At 49.2% G+C, this 18,501-nt stretch overlaps 2 protein-coding genes across 5 annotated transcripts; both read right to left on the bottom strand.

The window, feature by feature from the left end:
* Positions 1–4,168: 4,168 nt before the first annotated feature.
* AURKAIP1 (aurora kinase A interacting protein 1) lies at positions 4,169–6,485 on the bottom strand. Of its 4 annotated transcripts, none has more exons than XM_027443266.3 (4): positions 6,367–6,485; positions 5,760–5,851; positions 4,823–5,271; positions 4,169–4,340 (listed from the first exon to the last, which is right to left on the bottom strand). In XM_027443266.3, the coding sequence occupies exons 2-4, from the start codon at positions 5,809–5,811 to the stop codon at positions 4,233–4,235; spliced, it is 609 nt and encodes a 202-aa protein (XP_027299067.1). In that variant the 5' UTR covers positions 5,812–5,851; positions 6,367–6,485; the 3' UTR covers positions 4,169–4,232. The 4 variants fall into 4 exon arrangements, with proteins under 4 accessions (XP_027299067.1, XP_005008895.2, XP_005008893.2 ...); XM_005008838.6 differs by lacking the exon at positions 6,367–6,485 and adding an exon at positions 6,205–6,360; XM_005008836.6 differs by lacking the exon at positions 6,367–6,485 and adding an exon at positions 6,194–6,360.
* An 868-nt stretch (positions 6,486–7,353) lies between these two features.
* On the bottom strand, positions 7,354–17,455 carry LOC101798590 (C-signal). Its single transcript, XM_027443264.3, has 6 exons — positions 17,182–17,455; positions 10,194–10,245; positions 9,687–9,874; positions 9,299–9,454; positions 8,325–8,435; positions 7,354–8,110 (listed from the first exon to the last, which is right to left on the bottom strand). The coding sequence occupies exons 1-6, from the start codon at positions 17,320–17,322 to the stop codon at positions 7,997–7,999; spliced, it is 762 nt and encodes a 253-aa protein (XP_027299065.1). The 5' UTR covers positions 17,323–17,455; the 3' UTR covers positions 7,354–7,996.
* Positions 17,456–18,501: the final 1,046 nt, after the last annotated feature.

Consider the following 18,501-nt stretch of genomic DNA (forward strand, 5'->3'; position numbering starts at 1 on the left):
GGGATGTTTTTATTTTATACAAGATTTTAGCCACGTTTCCTAGGGAAGCATGGCACCTGCAGTTCCATGAGTGCAGATCTCACTGTCCATTCAACCTCCTCTCCTCCCTCCTGTTATTTTGAGCAGCCAACCTCGGCTACATTTGAGAGAAGGGAGCAAGTCTCATCATTTTATAGCTCTTACAAGTTTTGTGGGAATAAGCACAGCGCAGGGAAGATGTGTTGGTGACCACGCAGTGAGCAAGACTACAAAACTCAGCCTTATTTCAGGGAATTGCCACAAGTGCCGTATCAGAAGATGTTCTTAAATTCTCTGACTCACACAACTCCTTCTTTCAGTTCTCCTTTACAGGGAAAGACAAGCAAGAAGGGCCGCCTCCACAGGAAAGCCAGCACGCTGTTTGCGTAAAGCTAGCTCAGATGTCTACAACAGCTGCAGTTACTGAATTATTTTATTTTTTTTAAATCAGCGGGAATGGGAGAACCCAATCTTCAGAACCATTTCAGTTCTGCAAAGCTCAGGGCTGCAGGTGAAGCACAGAGTGCTGTTATTTTTGGAGGGCAGCTGAGCAGACTCGGCTGAAGTGAACCCAAAGCAGGATGTTTTCGCAGTCTGAGCAGAAATGCCAACAGCAGAACAGCATGAATGGTGAAAAGAAAAGAGGTAGTTTTACTTATCCACAGGTGCTGTTTGCAAGATCAGTGAGATTACTTCAGCCAGATTTTCAGCTAGAATAAACACGCGGGCTTTATTATCTTTGGAAGACAGGGACTGGGGTTCACACCCACTAAAACAGAGCTGGCCTCGTGTTTTGAAAAGGACCAGGTCAGTTACTGAAGCCAAGGTACATACATCAATTTATCCTAGGTAATGTTTTGACAGCGTCCCATCGAACTTTGGTGTTAGCTCACCGGAGCGAAGACACTGCTTCTGCTCAGCAATAACCAGGCAACCTCAGGCGGTTAGGGAACAGCAGGAGCAAAGTGCTCTTCACTCCCTGAAAGGGGTTTTGTCTGTCAGATACCCATAAACATCGGGCTAGCAGGTCCCAGCCTGACTAATCAAGCCTCAGCTGTGAAAATTGGCATAATTCCGGTGCGCTCAGAAGGCTGAGCATGGTTAGATAAAAACCTCACTGCTTGCTATTCCTAACTTATACTGAATTCATTTGTGTGGATGAAAGAGCTGTTAATGTCCAGAAACATCTGAAAAACGTCAGGAATTCATACTGATGCAACTGAACAATGCATTTTCCAGAGAAGGCTCCTTAAAATGTATTTAATTCCCACCCTAGTGAGAAAACTTACCATCCAGGTCAAGGAGACAACTAAAATCTAGTTTTCCAGTGCCCTTCATTTGCTCACACTACCAGGAGATGGCATTTCTGCCACACATGTGTTGGAAGCCTGCTAGCATCATCACGTTGCTGGGTTTTGGTTTTGCCCTTTCCAAAAGGGAGGACATTGCCTGCTTAAATTTTCAGCGTGATGCTTTGGCTAGGAAAAATAAAATTCAGAACTTTCGGCCCTGCTGAAACGAGCTGACTTCCTACGTTAGAGCCAACTCATCTCAGCACAGCCCCGATTGCTGCGATACAACTACCAAGCTGGACGTTGTGCTCAGCTAACTGAGCTCGCTGCCTGTCCTTAAGTGCATGCAATCCAAGAATTAGGGAGTGTAAGTACGAGCGTAATTGGTTTCATATTCCAATTTCAAGGGATCTGCCCAGACCAGTAACTGTCAGGCAGTTTCAAACATAAAATCACCATACCCACTGGGTATCTCCACTCTCTAACGCAGAGCACAAATTCCTCCAGCAACCTGCTGCTGACTTTCAAACACTTCCTCTCAGAACAGCAGAGTAATAAGGAGATGAAGGAGCCTTAAAACATGTTGACAATGGTAAGTCAAGTCTTTCCTGTTTAAGGCCTTTTTTTTTTTTTTTTTACCATAGCTACGTAGGCACATACATGTATACACTGGTAAGCGTGCAAGTAGGCACATATTTCATCAGCAACTCCTAACAAAGCTTTGTGAGCAGCATACTCTGCGCTACTGCTCCCCCTACAGAAAAAAAAGGCACAGCTTCCTCCTCTCTGACTCCCCCTGTTCAGTGAAGTGAGATTTGGTAATTGCATCCTGTGGTCACAGAGAGCTCAAGCACGCTGATACAACCCCGGTGTACAGTACCTGGTTAGTTCCACGTACAACAGGGTCTTTGCAGGATCTGCCACATGAAAATACAAATCCTGAGACGTGCTTTGACATCCTTCAGCAAAAGGGAAAACAGCATTTCTATGATTAAGGCTGGCAGTAAATCACGGCTGGAAGTTACAGACACTTTTCTAAACTACACAGTAGCTCCAGACTTCTCTGCGTGGTTGTGTAATTACATCTAATAGATATATAAAAGCAGTGGCTACACTTGGCAGACTACCATTTGGAGGACTGGACTATTACTTAGAGAGAATGCCATTTAATAAACTACTTAGAGGAGACTTGCAATTCACCACAGAAGCACCCTATTATAATATAATCATCACCATAGTTAATGAGCACCAGAAGATCATGCCCCAGCCTTTCTTGATGCACCTCTGAGCAGGGAATGTGTACTGGTATTTTAGAAACACTCTGCATATCTTACAAACCTGTAAGCCAGAACCAACACTCCATCTTCTTTGCCTGGGGAGTTTTGAAGGTGCACTGCTTTCTCCTCTTCCCTGAAATCCTGGCAGTAAGCTGAGAGTCCTACTGCTCTTGGTTAAAAGCAACTGCAGCCTATTTAAAGCACGAGGAGGAAGGAACATCTTTTTAAGTCTTTGATCAAAATCGCCTGCTGTTAACATATAGCTTGGAAAAAAAATCTGTAAAAATCTGCTAGCCACATGTTTCTATAGGACTCCAGTACAGTTTTCAGAATGCCAGTAGTTTTCTAGCAAGATTAATCAATTTTTAAACATGCATGCCCCCTCTCCTTAAAATACCTACAGAAAGATCCAGCTGGCTTCTGCCAAGAGTTGCTAAAGGAGTTTCAGAGGCTTTGATTTACTGCCATCTAGCGACAAGAACAGCAGAAAGCCCCAGAAACGTTCAGTGTGCCATCTGTCCTTTCACGGTGAGATTAAACTTCACCTCATCGCAATAAATTGCATCAAACAGTTTTTCTTCCCTTTCAGTTTAGCCAGGTGTCCTGCTCCTAGCAGATAAAAGGGAATAAATTTTCAAGTTTGCTCCTCTGCATGCTGCAGGATGAAGAGCCCACGGAATTCATTTTTCCTTCCTTTCTCTCAGAGCCCAGTGAGCTTCATCTAACCAGGGGCAGGGAAAAACTCAATCGCACAGAACACAAGTTAACTGTCCCCCAAAAAAAAACACATCAAAAGCAGAATCCAACACAGAAGTAAGATACGAAGCCCCCTGACAGGGTTTAAAATAAACATCTATATTTTTCCCAGATGTCATGGCTCCTTTCAGACATGTCAAAACAGCTGATCACAACCGGGTTATCTCAGGTACAGAGCAGTTTTGGTAATTACTCAGAAACGAGCATTGAACTTTTACTGATAGCAATACCTGGATGTTCTGTATGACAGGGGTCAGTCGTAGAAAAATAACTCTTTTTTTTATTAGGGACTACAGAACAGAAAAAATAAATTTGCCTTTTAAGGATGCTCATGCAATGTCCATAAAACACATGCACGCAGAGGTATCGGGTAACTCTTTTGCAGAAATATTTTATGGGATTCTGATCCAACTCCCATTTCACTTACAAGCATCAGCCCTTCTTCAGCAAGCCTACAAAAGAACGCCACTTGAAAAGAATTTTTCAAACTGCTGGTGTCCTTTAGGGCTACACTAACAATTAGAAGAGGTCTTTCACTTACTGCCTCTCCCACAACCAATTGTTTTTAACAGTGCACTACTCAGTCTAATCCTAAAGAGCAACTTCACAAATTCAGCTGCGGACTAAGATGTCTTTGCTCAGTACAGCTGGCAGCAGCAGCACTGGACTGCACACAGCGCTGCCAAGCCACCGCACAAGGGTTCTCACCATTCTCCTGGGGAGGAAAAGCACACTGCTGTCAGGTTTGCCGTTGGAAAACCATTCATCAAGACTCAAAGCAACCTCCTACTAATCCTAACGCACTCAGAAAAAGGTTAAAAGAAGTCTGCTTACGTATATATATGTATTTTTAATTACAATTACACGTGAAAACTCATTACAAGTGTTTTTATCGCTTTGAACTTTTCAGAAATATCTTGGGTGTCTGCCATCCTGCTGGAGGATTTTTCAAACCAGCTCTTTTCCAGATGCGCTCCAAGTCTTTCTCAAATTTTACCTAAAACAGAGGAAAAAGAGAGAGAATGGTAATGGCTCAGATGCAGCACTCAAGTAATCAGTCATCGCCCAAGTGTCCCAAAGAGAACCTATGCGCAAAAATTAAATGCTTTTATCTAGGCAGCTGAGATTAAACCAGACTTCCTGATATAATACAACCACATAAATTAATCTTTCACACAAACGCAAAAGTTCTTCTCCCATTAGCCAGAGATATTTCTGAGTTATTCACACATCTGCTTACCAGCATGGAAATATTCTAAATTATAGATTTTGAGGACGTACAGGTAAAACAAAAACCAGCAAATCAGGAAATGCTCCTGGACCAGTAAATACGGAATTAACTTAAGCTACATTTCTCGGAGCTGATGCCACTTCTCTATAATTCAATTCCACCTAAGAACATCATCCAATACCTGAACAGAAAGCAGTTTGAGAAGGGTGTTCATTTAAATTAAGATGTTTTCTTCAATCGAAGCTTACCTGACGTTTCTTCTTGCGACCTTCTTTTATCCTCCTCCGTATAAACTTCCTTCGCTTTAGCAGCTTTCTGAACTTGTGTCGATTCATTTTCCTTCTGCGAATTTCCAGCACGTTCTTGCACTGAACCGTGCTGCTGGGTGTTCCTTCCCCTTCCTCCACATCAGCTCCCTCAGCAGATGGGGGACAGTCATATTTCTGGAGAGGTTCATAGCCTGCTTCTTCCTGAGCATTAACGACTTCTGCTTTAGGAAGGGAGTACCTAACTGTCAGCCAGCTTTCTAAGGGGCTGATGGAGAGTTTTCTGGGGACCAGCATCTCTTCCAGTTCAGGGTCCAGTGCATGCCACCGCTGAGGCTGGGCTCCATTCTTATTAGAGGGCTGCGTGCTATAGTTCACAGATGTTGAATGATAGCAAAGAAAGGAAGACACTGACCTTGGCAAAAGGTGGCCTTTGAGAGAAAAGAATTTCACTTAGGAGGCAGAACTTTCTAGAAACACTTCAACAAAAGCTCTGCCCAGCTCTAGAACTACCAAACAATTACAACCAAAATAACATAATAAAGGGAGCTACTTACAAACAATTAAATTCCCATCATAAAAGCAAGAAAGCACTTTTTAATTTGACTTAACTACATTACATCTGCTAGAATTACATTGTACGATATTTTACTGTGTAGTGTAAGTGCAATTCAGAACGGCTGGGACCTGTTCTCTGTATTAAGCTTTTCTGCTGCCAAGAATCATCCTCCTAAGCTTAACAGAAGTAAAATGAGAGCTACACAACCCTGACAGAACAGGCACAGAAGTAGGAACACCACAACCCCTTGACTCAACCAACAGCCTCACCACTCCTGCCCCACTTGCAGGAAAATAACTTTCTGGGAGCCCAATTACCCCAAAAAAACAATCCAAACGCCAGGCTGCACAGCCCATTTACCTGCAACTCGGGAAGCCTTCAGTAACCTGGATGTCAGCTGGGATATTAACATTTTTTTTTCACTTCAGCCGCTCTGTCAGCCCCAGTAATGACTGCCAAAACAAGAACGTTTATTCAATGAAGCGAGCGTGTTTTCCTCACACTTTGAAAACTTAACTTTGAAAACTTAATTTCGTGACTAAAGTTCTCAATTTTTTAAGTAAAATTTTGAAATTTAACCCCACAGCCCCAGCAGACGAGCTGAGGCCCTCTGTGCACCCCCTGCTTTACCAACGCCTTACTGGATTCTGCCGGAGGGCCCCGACCCCCAAGCACCCATATTGCCGATTTCCCGTGTTTTTAACCCAAACCCCTGCTATTTCAGCTTGCAAAAATCAGGCAACTCCAGCCCCGCTTCCACCTCAGCGCCAAGGCGCTGCTCCCACGGCACAAACCAGGAGCGCACCGCAGGCGCCCGCTGCCCTGCGGCTGTGAGGAAGGGATCCGCAGCCCCCCGGGCAGCCTGCCCTCCACAGCCCCCGGGGCCGGGGCTCGGCTCACACCGGGCTCCACGGTACCGGGTACCGGGTCCCGGTCCCCGGGCCAGCCCCGGGCCGCCATCACTCACCATCCCCGCCCGCTGCCGCCTCGGAAGTTCCGGGGCCGGCCGCGGCAGCGCCCCCTGATGGCGCCCGCCGGGGGTTCGTGAGGGGATCCCAGGGAAATGGCGGCTGTGGGGCTTTAGAGGGAAAGTGAGCGTGTACTGGATGTCCAGGGCGCTCGGCTCCCGGAATAAAAAGCATTTGTGATGGTTCTGACCGAAGGCAGTTGCAAACAAGCACTCTCCTTCCCCTCAGTTGTCCCTTTCCCTCCAATTGTCCCCTTCCCCTCAGCCGTCCCCTCCGCACTGTCTCCTGCCCGCAGGAGGCACGCCAGCTCCTCTTCTGAGGTTTGGTTCAAACTAAGCAGCAGCCTCCAAACTGAGCTGTTTGTGCTCACCATACAGTCACGCTCTGAGGGAAATCGGTGGCTCTCAGGTGAGGGGAGAACATGATGCTTCGCTCACCTGCCTGGGGACAGCACACCTTGCTAGAAATAGGTCAGAGCAGGAGGTAACTATGAGCTGTTACAGGGAGGCTTTGTGTCCCTGTCACCACAGGGATGGGGAGATGAGGCCAGACACCTCTCCCCTACACACCCTGAGATGCATCTGAGGGTGGCTGCTGTCCAGGAATGGCCACGCCTGCCTCTCCCACTTACCTCGCTCTTGTTTGTCTTCTCTGGGCACAAGAACCTGCCATCTTGGCACAGCATGAAAGCACGTAATCAGCTGGCATGAAGGAGTGATGCTGAAGCCAATCCCAGACTTCAAAGAACTTGTTGCTTTCATCCCTACCTCAGCCAGAACACAGAGATCTTTTCACCAGCTGCTTTCGGGATTTCAGACCAGAATGAGGGGCTGCCTCAGTCTCAGGTGTGCTCCCCCACATTAAACCCATCTAGCCTGAAGGAGACAGCAATGGTTAGACTTTCTGCCTGAAAGCGCAGATCTCTGGTCAGGGAAGAGAGACCTACATGCAGAGGAATTAACTGAAGTAGCTCAGTAAACAGGTAATCTGTTTAAACAAGACTTTATTGAAGACACTTCAGAAGTTTATATACAAAACCACATTCCCACCCCAATATCAGGATGTTAGTCACGCACTGGGAACAAAGCAAGTGCCTGGTGCAAGCAGCCTGGAGATGCTTGGAAGCTGCTGAGGAGCTTACAGAGGTACCAAATTCACGTAGTTCAGGACTGGGCAATTTCAGCCTTGGCTCATTTAGGACTGGACGAAACCGGAGGACCTTTTCCAGAGACGTGCCTCCAGCAAATTGAACATACTGGAATCCGATAGCCTGTAATGTCAGGTCAGGCCTGAGGGCAGATCAGTGACTTCTGCTGAGAGAGAGGCTCGCTATGGTTCTGGAAGCAAAGAGGAACCAACCCCTGGATTTAACTTGCAGTTTTTAAATCTATTTTAGGTGGTTCCAGGAGAGACCCATCGCTAAGAACACAGTAGCATTTGCAGGAAGCATTAAAACAGAGCAGTAGCAATACCAAGGAAGAGTCAAGCCTTTCCAAATACACCTAGAGAGAGGATGGATATCAGACTGGATGTTTCAACTAGCACATAAGAAAACCCTGGAGACAAAGACATTAGTGGCATAAGTTGAATAGTGACTGACATGCTGTTTCTGTAGTACACTGTGCACATCTACCATGGTAGAGTTTCCCCTTGCCAGTCCAGGAAGGAGCCATTATCTTTTTCACCAAGACGGTCCAGAACGGAGAGAATACTTGGGATAGTCTCTTGCACCTGCAAAGGAGCCTGGAAAGCAAATCAGGATTGATTTATTAATGAGAATACAATCAGAATACAATCAAATGCAGGTAAGAGTTACTAGGATCAAATCAGTTGTATTTCATGTTGCATAGTGTGCCTCTGCAACACATGGAAGTGTATACTGTACAGAAGGTTGTTGGTCAGGGTTTGGGACAACAAGGGAATCATGCTTTCATGTTTACAGAGAGATGTCACTAACCATGTTTCCGCCCATGTCTGTCTGAACCCAGCCTGGATGCAAAGAAATACAGAGAATTCCATCCGACTTCAAGTCCGCAGCAAGACACCTGGTGATCATGTTCAGTGCAGTCTAGAGGAGTGGAAACCATCTATTAGCACGTAGTGTTTACAAACCTTCAGTAAGACCTTAAGCCAAGCTAAGCACCTCCCTTCCACCAAGATGTCTCCTGAAAAATTGAGTGGCAGTAGCAGTCATGGTAACTTATCCAGACTTAGTGGGGCCTTCAACCTCAGAAATGTCTATAAGAGAAGCATTATGAAAGCTCTGTCATCGTAAGCTTACTGCCCAAAGATGAAACTAAGTTATGATGGAAGATAAAGTAACATTTGAAAGTCCTAAGGAGCTGTAGAAAAATAATCTTGACATAAGGACTCTGTTTTTCTGCAACAATCACAACACAAACATTCAGCTTTTTACTTCTGATCAGGGAAAACAAGCATGTTAACAGCTTATGAGTAGGTGGTGTAGGAGAAACTGTACGTTTGATCTTGACAATTCATATAAACTCAGTCTCTGGATGTGACAAAACTAAAAACTCCACCCCTCACTAAACGTACAGGTCAGTACACCTTTTGTTTTGTTTTGTTTTTCCATGTCTGCTACCTTGCTTTGGATGGAGAGGTGCACAGAAAATAGGACACACATTTGATGGCATAGTTCTTCCCTGAATACCAAGTCCCTCTGAAATGAATCTGTACCCGTGTAGTGATAGAGCATGTGTGTAAGCTTGCTCTTAAGAAGCTGGCGTGCTTGCTCCAGATGTACCGTTTTCACAAGCCCCACTTCCACCCACATTAAGAACAAGAACAGCTCCTGTGTCAGCCTACCCAGGAAGTGCTGCACACCTCACATCATCATCTTAAGAACAGGGTGGCCCTTAACTCACAGACCTGCTCTCACCCAGCAAGCACAGCCCAGGGAATCATACAAACCTTTGCTATCCTGTAGGGGTAGACCTTGAGAAACATCTCATTTGCCTGGACAAGTTGCATGGAGGCAGCGAGAGAGGACATATTAATAATAGCAGCTCTGTGGCAGCCCATTCCTGTGCCCAGCTGGGCTGCCTTCCTCAGAAGGGGTAGAAAAGCCTGTAAAAACAAGAGGTTGTTTTAATTTGGTCATCTTGCTCTTGGCCTGTTCAAGGCAAGCCGGACTCTCGAGTTCTGCTCTGTGAAGAATTGCAGTGCAACTCTATGCCACCAGCAAAGTGGATTTAAATAAAGATCCTGGACAGACGGTCATTGCTGCATTACATGTCCAGCTCACTAGTGGCAGAGCTTCTACAGTACCATAGATGAAGCATTTCTCTCCGTTTCTTACCTTAGTGACCATCAGCTGGGCAACTGTATTGGTTTCATAAATGGTGAGCATCGTCTCTGCTGTGACTTCTTCCAAGGAAGCAAGCACGTTAATGCCCGCGTTGTTAATGAGGCAGTTCAGACCTTTGTCTCCCACAATTTCTTCCACTTCCTTGACTACTTTCTTGATGCTGTTTTCACAGACCACATCTGCACAGAGGAGCCAAGAACAGCTACAGTGAAGACTGAGTAATGGTTCAAATGCTGTCTAGCACTATACAGCACATGCTAAACCAAAGTTAAGACAGTCTGAATGGGGACATTCAGGCAGCACACAGAGATGGAGACTACATGCAGAAAATTTACACAGATTATGTTTCCCCAGTGTTATCTCAAGATGAAGGTGAAGTTATTGATCTTTTCAGCTGCTGGAGGTCATGCACAGCTACAGATCATGCAGGAGAGCAGAGCTTTAAGATGCACTCACCTGACCTGGTTGAACATACTTCTACTTAAGCCCTTTACTCACCCAGTTGGAGGAGCCTGATGTTGCTGTATTGCTTGCTAAGCTGCTGGAGCTCCTAGGAAGAAAAAAGTATTTGTGTTAGCTTCTCTGTGTGTATGTCCACAGCTATTACATAAAATAGCTTGAGTTCTGCACCTCCAGAACTGTAACTGCCATTTAATTTCATAACTGGACTGAAGGCAGTGGCTCTGTTTTGCTTTCCAACCTGCTGAGCGGCTTTCCTAAGAGCAAGATCAACTGCTGCAAGAACCTGGACTCTTCACCTGCTTGGTGAAGACGCCTGCATGCTAAAATACATTCAGTTTCCAGCATGTCTCAAATGCATCTCATCAAGAGGGTACGTTTGCAGCCTAACCAAAGGTCTTCAATCGAGTGGTTACCGCTGCCAGTTCCAGAGTAAATCCGGTGCTCAGGCCGTGTGCCAAGCCAGTAATTCCCCACTTCTGCTAAGAGGAGCGTAATTCTCCTGGAGTTCAGCTGGTGCTGGGCATCACTTCAGGGCAATGGGAATTATTTAAGAAAAGCCATTTGGCACCGCTGTTTACAGGAAGAGTTTTCTAGCAATTTTCCCATTGAAATTCTGTTTCCCAGCACGCTCTTTAGCTTCAGCTCTCGTAACTGAAGGTAAAGCACAAAAGAAATTGGTTATGCACACAGCAACTGCCCAGGAGAACTATGCTCTTCTGCTCAATATTAATAATTCAGTCACCTGCCTACTGCCTCTCAGTAGCAGAGCAAGCCATAGGGGAATGACCAGCATTCCTGGAGAAAATTGGTACTTTACTAGTGTTGCTTCTGGACAAGGCATGTGCAAACTGGATTTTATAGGCCAGGCTGGAATACTTGGGTTTCTGTGCCATATAGCCAAGTGGGAAGCGTGGCCAGATGTAACAGATGGACTCCACGCTCCCAGCCGTGTTTAGGAGACGGAGCAGCCATGGCCAAACGCTCCAGCTTGAGCAAATCCACTTTTTTAGGAGCCCTTCAGGAACAGGGCTCAGGAGGGCCAGTTTTCAAAGAGCACTTCTTTGCCGCTTGGAGATGCTTGGGGACTCCATGTCCTCTGGTCACGTTACAGCACATCACAGCTTTTATCTCGGCTTCCTGCTCTCTTCATTCCCCCCAGGCTTGTTTAGAAAACTTGTCCTCCCTCCGCAGCCAGCCTACGGCTGCAGTTAGGGGAGGGGGGAAGGAAGAGGAACAAGTCAGAAGCACAAAACCAGAGGATGTTCCTTTCCTTGCATCCTCATGGGGCACATTTCCACAGCTGAGAGGCCCAGGACACACCATCTGGCTTATTGATAGGCGTGCGACAGTTTTGCCACGCCAAGGTCTGCAATAATTACGTGGCTTTGGACTGCCTACTGGACTTTAGCTTGACAGCATCAACTAATGATAAACTCCAGAAGTGTTCTGGCTTCCAGGACTCGTTCGTTTACTTGCAGCTGGTTTGCTTCACTGTCAGATGGAAACAAGCTACTAACTGCGGGGCAGAGGATAAACTTCCTCCGCTGAAAGGCCCCAGAAGATGTTTTGTATGGTGCAAGCAACTGAGAGGCTTCTGCAGTGAGTAAACCGTCTTCACTTAAGAGCTCCAAATACTGCAGTGTTATGAATTCTCCAAAGCATAAACATTGTAATTGTTGCATGCAAATCAGGCTTAAAATGCAATCGTTTTGCCATTTAGTTAATTACTTTGTTAACTACCGACTCCCGCTTCAGCGGTTTAAGTTTCGCAGAAGCAGCTTCCAGGCACAAAGCTAACTCAGATGCTCCAGTCTGCAAGAAGTACAGCGTGCTGCCTCACCTGATGTGAGTGGGAGCTGAGAAATCCAGTCAGGGAACCTAAAACTCCCAGGAAAGCCTATTCCTTTCCCTGCTGTGCCTGGAAGAAAGGCACAGGGAGGAGGACAAACCCACACCAGCTTCAATCTGTTACAGCCCTTCCAAGCCACCAGCCACGCGTGCTGCTTCTCCTCTTCCCCCACCCCAAGGAGTTTTGATTTAAGAGATCAAAAAACTGTGTCCAGAGCACTCTGAAAATACTTCTGCAGTGCGTGCAGGTACCCGTTATTGACTTCCCACTGAGGGGATAAGCTTTCATGAAGCTCACTGTGGTCTGCTATCAAATACCTTCTTTTCCCCCCATTAAAAACAAACAAGCAAAGAAAAAAAAAACAGCAAAGGTGTCTGCAAGAGTTGCAGGTTAAGCCCCGGGGAAGGCAGGGTCTCAGAGCACAGCCTCGCAGAGCCGTGCAACCCAGAAGGGCAATGCCCCATGTGCACCTTGCATTTGATATGTCAGGTTGTGCAGTTGTGTTTAGGTTCAGTGGGTGCAGCCCTCACATCCCAGGTGAAGTCTCTTTTAGTTACCGTGCTGCGAGAGCTGATTTCAAACAACCAAGCTGACAAACAAAGCACTCGACCACCCCCAGCCCTGCGTTTAGCCTCGTAGCTCTCGTAGCATTCGGTACCTGAATAGTTACCCATGGGAATCAACTCTCAGGGATTCCAAGAAAAATTCAAACCGTGATTAACATCTGTTGTTTCCTGCTTGCTGATTTTAATTACGATTAACAAAGAGTCAGCCCACTCCAATTTAAACAAGGTCCTCTGGCACTCCAGGCTCCAGATACGGATTCATCAGTGTGCAGACTGCTAGATTTCAATCAGGATGTTTTGTTGCCTTTGTCATTCAGCAGGATTTACTTTGCCTCCTTTATGAAAGCATTATTTACTTCAGTTACAACTCTTGGAAAGAGCCCGGCCACGCTCGACCAGTTGGGAGCAATGAAGCCAGCCCAAGGCAGCCTGCAGGGAGCTTTGTGGTCCCGTCACAAAGGTGCTCAGAGCAGAGGGTACAGAGGGTGCTCAGGTGTTTTGTCACTCCGGACAGAGCCAAAGAGGATCGTATTTGCCCCGTCCCTGTGAGCCAGGCTATCCAGTATCACATTGTGCAGCCAGCTCCCTGCCTGATTATGGAAGAATTCACACCAAGCTGCTGCAGACTGCCCCGAATCCACGGTAAGGCTGTAGGAAGAAGTGCAAACCGCTGCCATAAGCCAAAATTAGAACGGCTTTAAGAACACCCCCTTTGCCTGATATAGCAGATCTGCCTTGCTCCAGAGATTGCTCAGCTGCTCTTCCCAATAGCAGACCACATGGCTAAAACATGCAGCAGAGAAAAAAAACTGACCGAGCCGGTGTGCAGAAGCTCTTCAAGCGAGCTCTGTGCCTGACAAGGGAACAGCAGCGGCACTGGCAGTGACACCACCTCCTGCTTCAGAGGAAGGGAAGCAGCACATTAAGCCCTGGCCATCCTCCAGGGCCCGGCAGAGGACTCTGGAGCGGTGAGGAACCTTGTCCTTGTTCACCTGGGAGCACGCCTGGGCTGCGGGAGGGCAGGAGGAACACGAGGTGCTCCTGTCCCGAGGTCCCAGGCTCAGCCGCAGCCCCGCTGAGGGCAGGGAGCACCACCAGGAGTCACACCATGGATGTGGACCCCTTCAGCTACCTCGCTTCCCCCAAAAGCCATTTATTCCTTCCATGCCTCACCATGGCAGAGGGGGACAGCAGAGGCCACACCGTCATTCGGTGTCTTGGGCTTTGGGTCAGAGCTTTCGGACTTTTTTGGGGAAGCAGGATGGAAGAAAGAGCAAGAAAAAAAAAAGGGGGGGGGTTGGAGAATTACAGATAGGTCCATGATCCTATATGGGGTGCTTATTAATAACTGCGCCGTGTTTTTGTCCAGCTGGAGCGCAAAGACAGGACACGGGGATCATTTTGCAAGAGATTTCTCGCTGCTTCCACTCTCAGTACTGGAACAGCCCAAATAAAAGCAGATCAGAATCAAAGCTGGGCTGAAGGAGGCTAGTACGGGACTTTTCAGGGAGGGGCGGTGGTTATCTAGATGCGCCTGCAGGCCTGCTGCGCCTTATCGTGTGATCTGAAGCCCATTTGTTAGGCAAATGTTCTGCGGAGGCCACCTAGGAGTTATTCAGCCCAAGAGCTCGACTCGTTACAGCTCCTGCCAGCAGACTCACATGCAAAAGTCTGCAGCTGTTGAGTATTATCCCAGGGTTAGCAAGTTACAGGAGGCACGCTGCTTGCTGTAGTACGCGGAGGAGAGCGAAGTCAGACTCTTCTCCGGCATCTCTTCCTACACTCAGGTCCCTGGGGGCTCCCGTCTGCTTGGAGCACTCCACTGGATGACGGCACACGCGCTGCTCCGAGGCTCTCCGGGCAGCTACTGGGGGTTTGCTGCTGATTTGCGTCCCCAAGACGTGCACCGAGTTTGCCAGGAATTAAGCGTGCTTAATCACTTTTCCTCTAAAAATCGGGAGATTCTTTTTAAGAGGCTTATTTAAGCTTTTTTCCATTCCTTCCCTCCGTCCCCCTCCCTGCGTCCTGCAAGAGGGGAATCCTATTCTACCAAACCAGAGGAGAGCAGAATTGAAGAGAACTGCCCAAAGCTGCCGTTGCCTGAGTTCATCCTCTGATCTGGGACAGAGAGCAGTGCATATACTAAGCAGGATTTTTCATACAGTCACTTAGCCCACGGAGAAGTGGGAAAAAACAAAATTTGACAGCCTGAATCACTGTCAAAAGGCAGAGCAGGCACTGACAGCTCAGGTGTGCAGAGAAAGAAGAAGGCACCCAGCTTTACAGCCCCATCTGCATGGGCAGCAAATGGGTGAGGAGGGGGCAAAGCCCATCGCACGTGCACTGAGGATTTGAGCAGAGAGCCAGTGAAGGCAAAAAGCTTTATCTGGAAAAAAAGACGAAAAAAAGGGCGCTGAACCTTTACCTTTTCTTACTATACCACACTCAAGCAACATTGCCAAAGTGGCTCCAGGCTTTGAGAAGGTCGGCAGAGCCTGGTGCTGAGGATCCCACTGCAAAGGCTGCAGCACATCCGTGCTCGCCCCGCGTTAGAGGGACTAGTGGCACGGTGGGGGCACACCTCCGAAGGTCAGCAGGTTTTGTGCCAGCTTTGTGCGCTGCAGATGAGACAGATAAGGGCAGTGAGCCTGCAATACCTTCAGTAAAGATTTCCCTTCCTTGTGGAGCTTCCAAACCCATCTGTTAGAAATATGCTTTCAGCTGGCTGCAGAGGTTTCCATTGATGTCCTGCCAAAGCACAGCACATGGCCTAGAGGTCCTTACAAAGAACAAAAACCCACCCCGAGCCCCCAAGGACAACCCTTGCTCCAAAAAAACAAAACAACCAAAAAAGCTTACGATGCACCCGTGTGGCCTGCAGGATCACCACTTGGGGTTACTGGAATGTGGCCCCGGGCCAGCTTCCTGCCTCCGTGAGAGGCCAGCACTTTCCAGGTTTCTCCTGCTGCAAGCAAGAAGTCACCCAGACCCTCCCCAGGCACTCCAGGAAGAACTATTTGAAGACTATTTCGTCCTTCTGTGCAGGTCTAGCAGCCTTCCTGCTCAAGGTTTTTTACGTACTGGCAATGCCAAAAAATAAAAAAAGCATCGCAGAAACTTGCATTAAGATATTATCTGTGTAATACTTCCTAGGAAGCTCTTCCTCTTGAAGGAGCCATTGAGGTTTTCCACCTAATTGATGCAAGATCATTCGAAGGGGAAATCAGTGCTGGACACGAGGGGCAATAAGGGAACGAGATCCTCCCCCAGCACCAGCTAAAGCAGCTTTAGAACAAACACCCGAAGGAGATTTCTATCTCCCAGCAGGTCACACGTCCCTGCTAGCTTCCCCTACCGCAACTGCACCTCGCCGTTGTGCAATCACCGATATGAAACACGGCTGGGACAAACGCCAGCCCTTGTAAAAGGAGATAAAAGCAAACAGCGTGAGCCAGTACTCGGCCAGGAGCTCGAGTAGTGGAAAGGCAGCCTGCTGGACCGTTTGGGGGCAGTTCCATTCAGGAATGCCCAAACTGTGCCTTTGTGCTGCCGGGGCTGTCCTGGCAGCAAGGAACAAGACCAAGACCCCTTCCTTCGGTTTCGTACGTGCACGCAGATGGTGCTGCTGGGGGGCCGAGTGGGCAGCCCGCGGGCCCTACCTGCCCAGCTCTGTGCTAGCAGCCTTGAACGGGAGCCTCTGCACCTGCTGCTGAAGTTTTTGGGCAGCAAAGCTGTAAAATTGATACGCGGTGCTTAGTGCTGGCGTGGTGGGATCACGGTTTGCTCTAAGAAAAACCCACAGCAAGGCTCTGGGACTCACCTCCCCCGGGGCAGCCTGGTACCCTGCGGAAGCAGAGCTTTTGGGATCAATTCTGCCAAGTTCCTGCAGCAACGCACGGGGGGCTGAGAGGGGCAGAGCTGACAGCTCGGATCCTTGCAGCTCCGGAGCACTTGAGCGCTCCCAGGAAGGGAAGATGCCGATACCTGCGTGCCCCAGCACTGAATGGGGAGAGCCAAGACCAGGCTGGAGACGCAACAGAGCGAGCAGACCAAAACCCCTCGTTATCCTCTTGTCCCCGAAGGTTTGGGGAGCGCTTTTTATTTGTTTGACATTCGCGTGTAACAGCCTAGGGACGGGGAAGGGGAGGAGGAGTCCCGACACATCGCTGCCGTGCTGTGGCGAGAGGAAGGCTGGCTGGAAGGAGCGCGAGTGAATCCGCCGGCAGCACGGAGCAGAATTGAACCCACCTCGAGCAGGAGGCGCTGCTCCCTACCTGGCCAGGAAGGGCACTGCCAAGAAGAGCGCGTGAAGCCATCAATTTGGGCTTCCTCGGTTGTTGCGAGTCCAGCAGGGAAAGGGGAAGGGCAGGCAGAAGAGGCAAGGGGAGCTGCAGCGATTTGCGGGCTCCTGGGGGCTGCAGGTCCCCCCCGAGGCTGGAGCTGCAAACCCAGCGCGGGGCGAGATGCTGCAGCTGCGGGAACCCCCGGGGGGGCCCCAGCTCCCTTGGGCTCCCCTCGGGAGCCTTGCGACGGCTCCGCGACCCCAACCCCGGCTCCTTTCACAGCCCAGACTCCTGGCTGTGGTCCCCATCCTCCCCCTGCCGCTTACCTGCGCCTTCTCGGGGTAGCGGCAGGTCGCGAAAACCAACTCGGGGCAGGGGCTGGAGGCTGCGAGCCCCCGCACCAGCCCCAGCCCGATGCCCCGGCTGCAGCCGGTGATGAGCACGGAGCGGCAGCGGGGCTGGGCCATGCTGGCACGGCTCGGCACGGCTTTTAACACGGCTTTTAGCACGGCTCTCTCTGCTCTCACCGCGGCTCCACGCGGTTCTTAACCTGCGCGGAGCGGAGCCGGCACCGCCGCCCCGATCCCGCCCCCGCCCGGCCCGGCCCGGAGCCTCCTCCCTCCCCGCAGCCCCCCCCGGGAGGCGGCTCGGCCGGGTGCTGCCGCCCCGGGCTCTCGTTATTTCCTTCGTCGGAGGCTCGGGGCGCTTTTAGAAAGCCTTGGGTTGGTTGTGGTGGGCGGCAGGGACATCCCCTCGCCGTACGCTTGTGAAACTTGGGCAAAGCTTGGGGAATCTGTGCGGATTTCGTGGAAAAGCCCCCCCAAAAGCCACTGAGCCAGCCCGGTTTTCTTAATGAGGGGAAACAACTGCAGTAGATGTAAACACACAGGGTCTGCAGAGCTGAAAACACCCATTGCTGCTGGGGAGCTCAAAAGAAAACCAAAAACACATCACACTACAAGGCTGAGAGGAAGACTACGGGATACTTGCAGCGATTTCTCCTGTCTCAGCCCATCAGACACACGCACAAAGCACTGACTACAAGCCAAGCCGCCCAGCGATGCGGCTTCTGGCTCAGTGGTTCTGTTATCTTCGTGCAGAAGTCATGGTTGCGATGCTTATTTCTGGTGTCCCAGCTTATTTCTGGTGTCCGGTGCACAGAGCAGTCCCCAGGCTGCTCCCTTCCTCCAGGACAGGGAGTTCTGAGTTCCCGAGCGTTCAGGAGGAAGTGGAGTCCAAGGTTTAGCGGACACAGGGTGTTTGTCCATTGCAAAAGCTTGAAATGCAAAGCATGTTGTGGTTAATTACGCTACACGGCCTTTTTATGGCATCGTAAACACGCACAGTGCTTTGCAAACAAACCGTCAGGGCAGTACCCGCCGTAAATTGCTCCTTTCCCCGATAGGTCTGAGAACAGCCAGCAAAAGCAGCAGGCAGAACTGGCTCCCCTTCGCTGCTGGGGAACAGAGGTGAAATGACTTGCCTCGAGGCCGCTGAGCCACAGGTCAGGGGACAACACCCAGAAATTGCACTTCCACGAGGGCTGACTCACGCCAGAGGGGCACGGCCACCTCGCTTTCCAGAGTTTCTGCTCATTTGCAGTCGCAGACACGCAGCCGAGCCTCGGTGTGAAAGTCAGCGCAGCC

The sequence above is a fragment of the Anas platyrhynchos genome, chromosome 22 (genome assembly GCF_047663525.1).
Source record: "Anas platyrhynchos isolate ZD024472 breed Pekin duck chromosome 22, IASCAAS_PekinDuck_T2T, whole genome shotgun sequence".
Taxonomy (NCBI): Eukaryota; Metazoa; Chordata; class Aves; order Anseriformes; family Anatidae; genus Anas; species Anas platyrhynchos.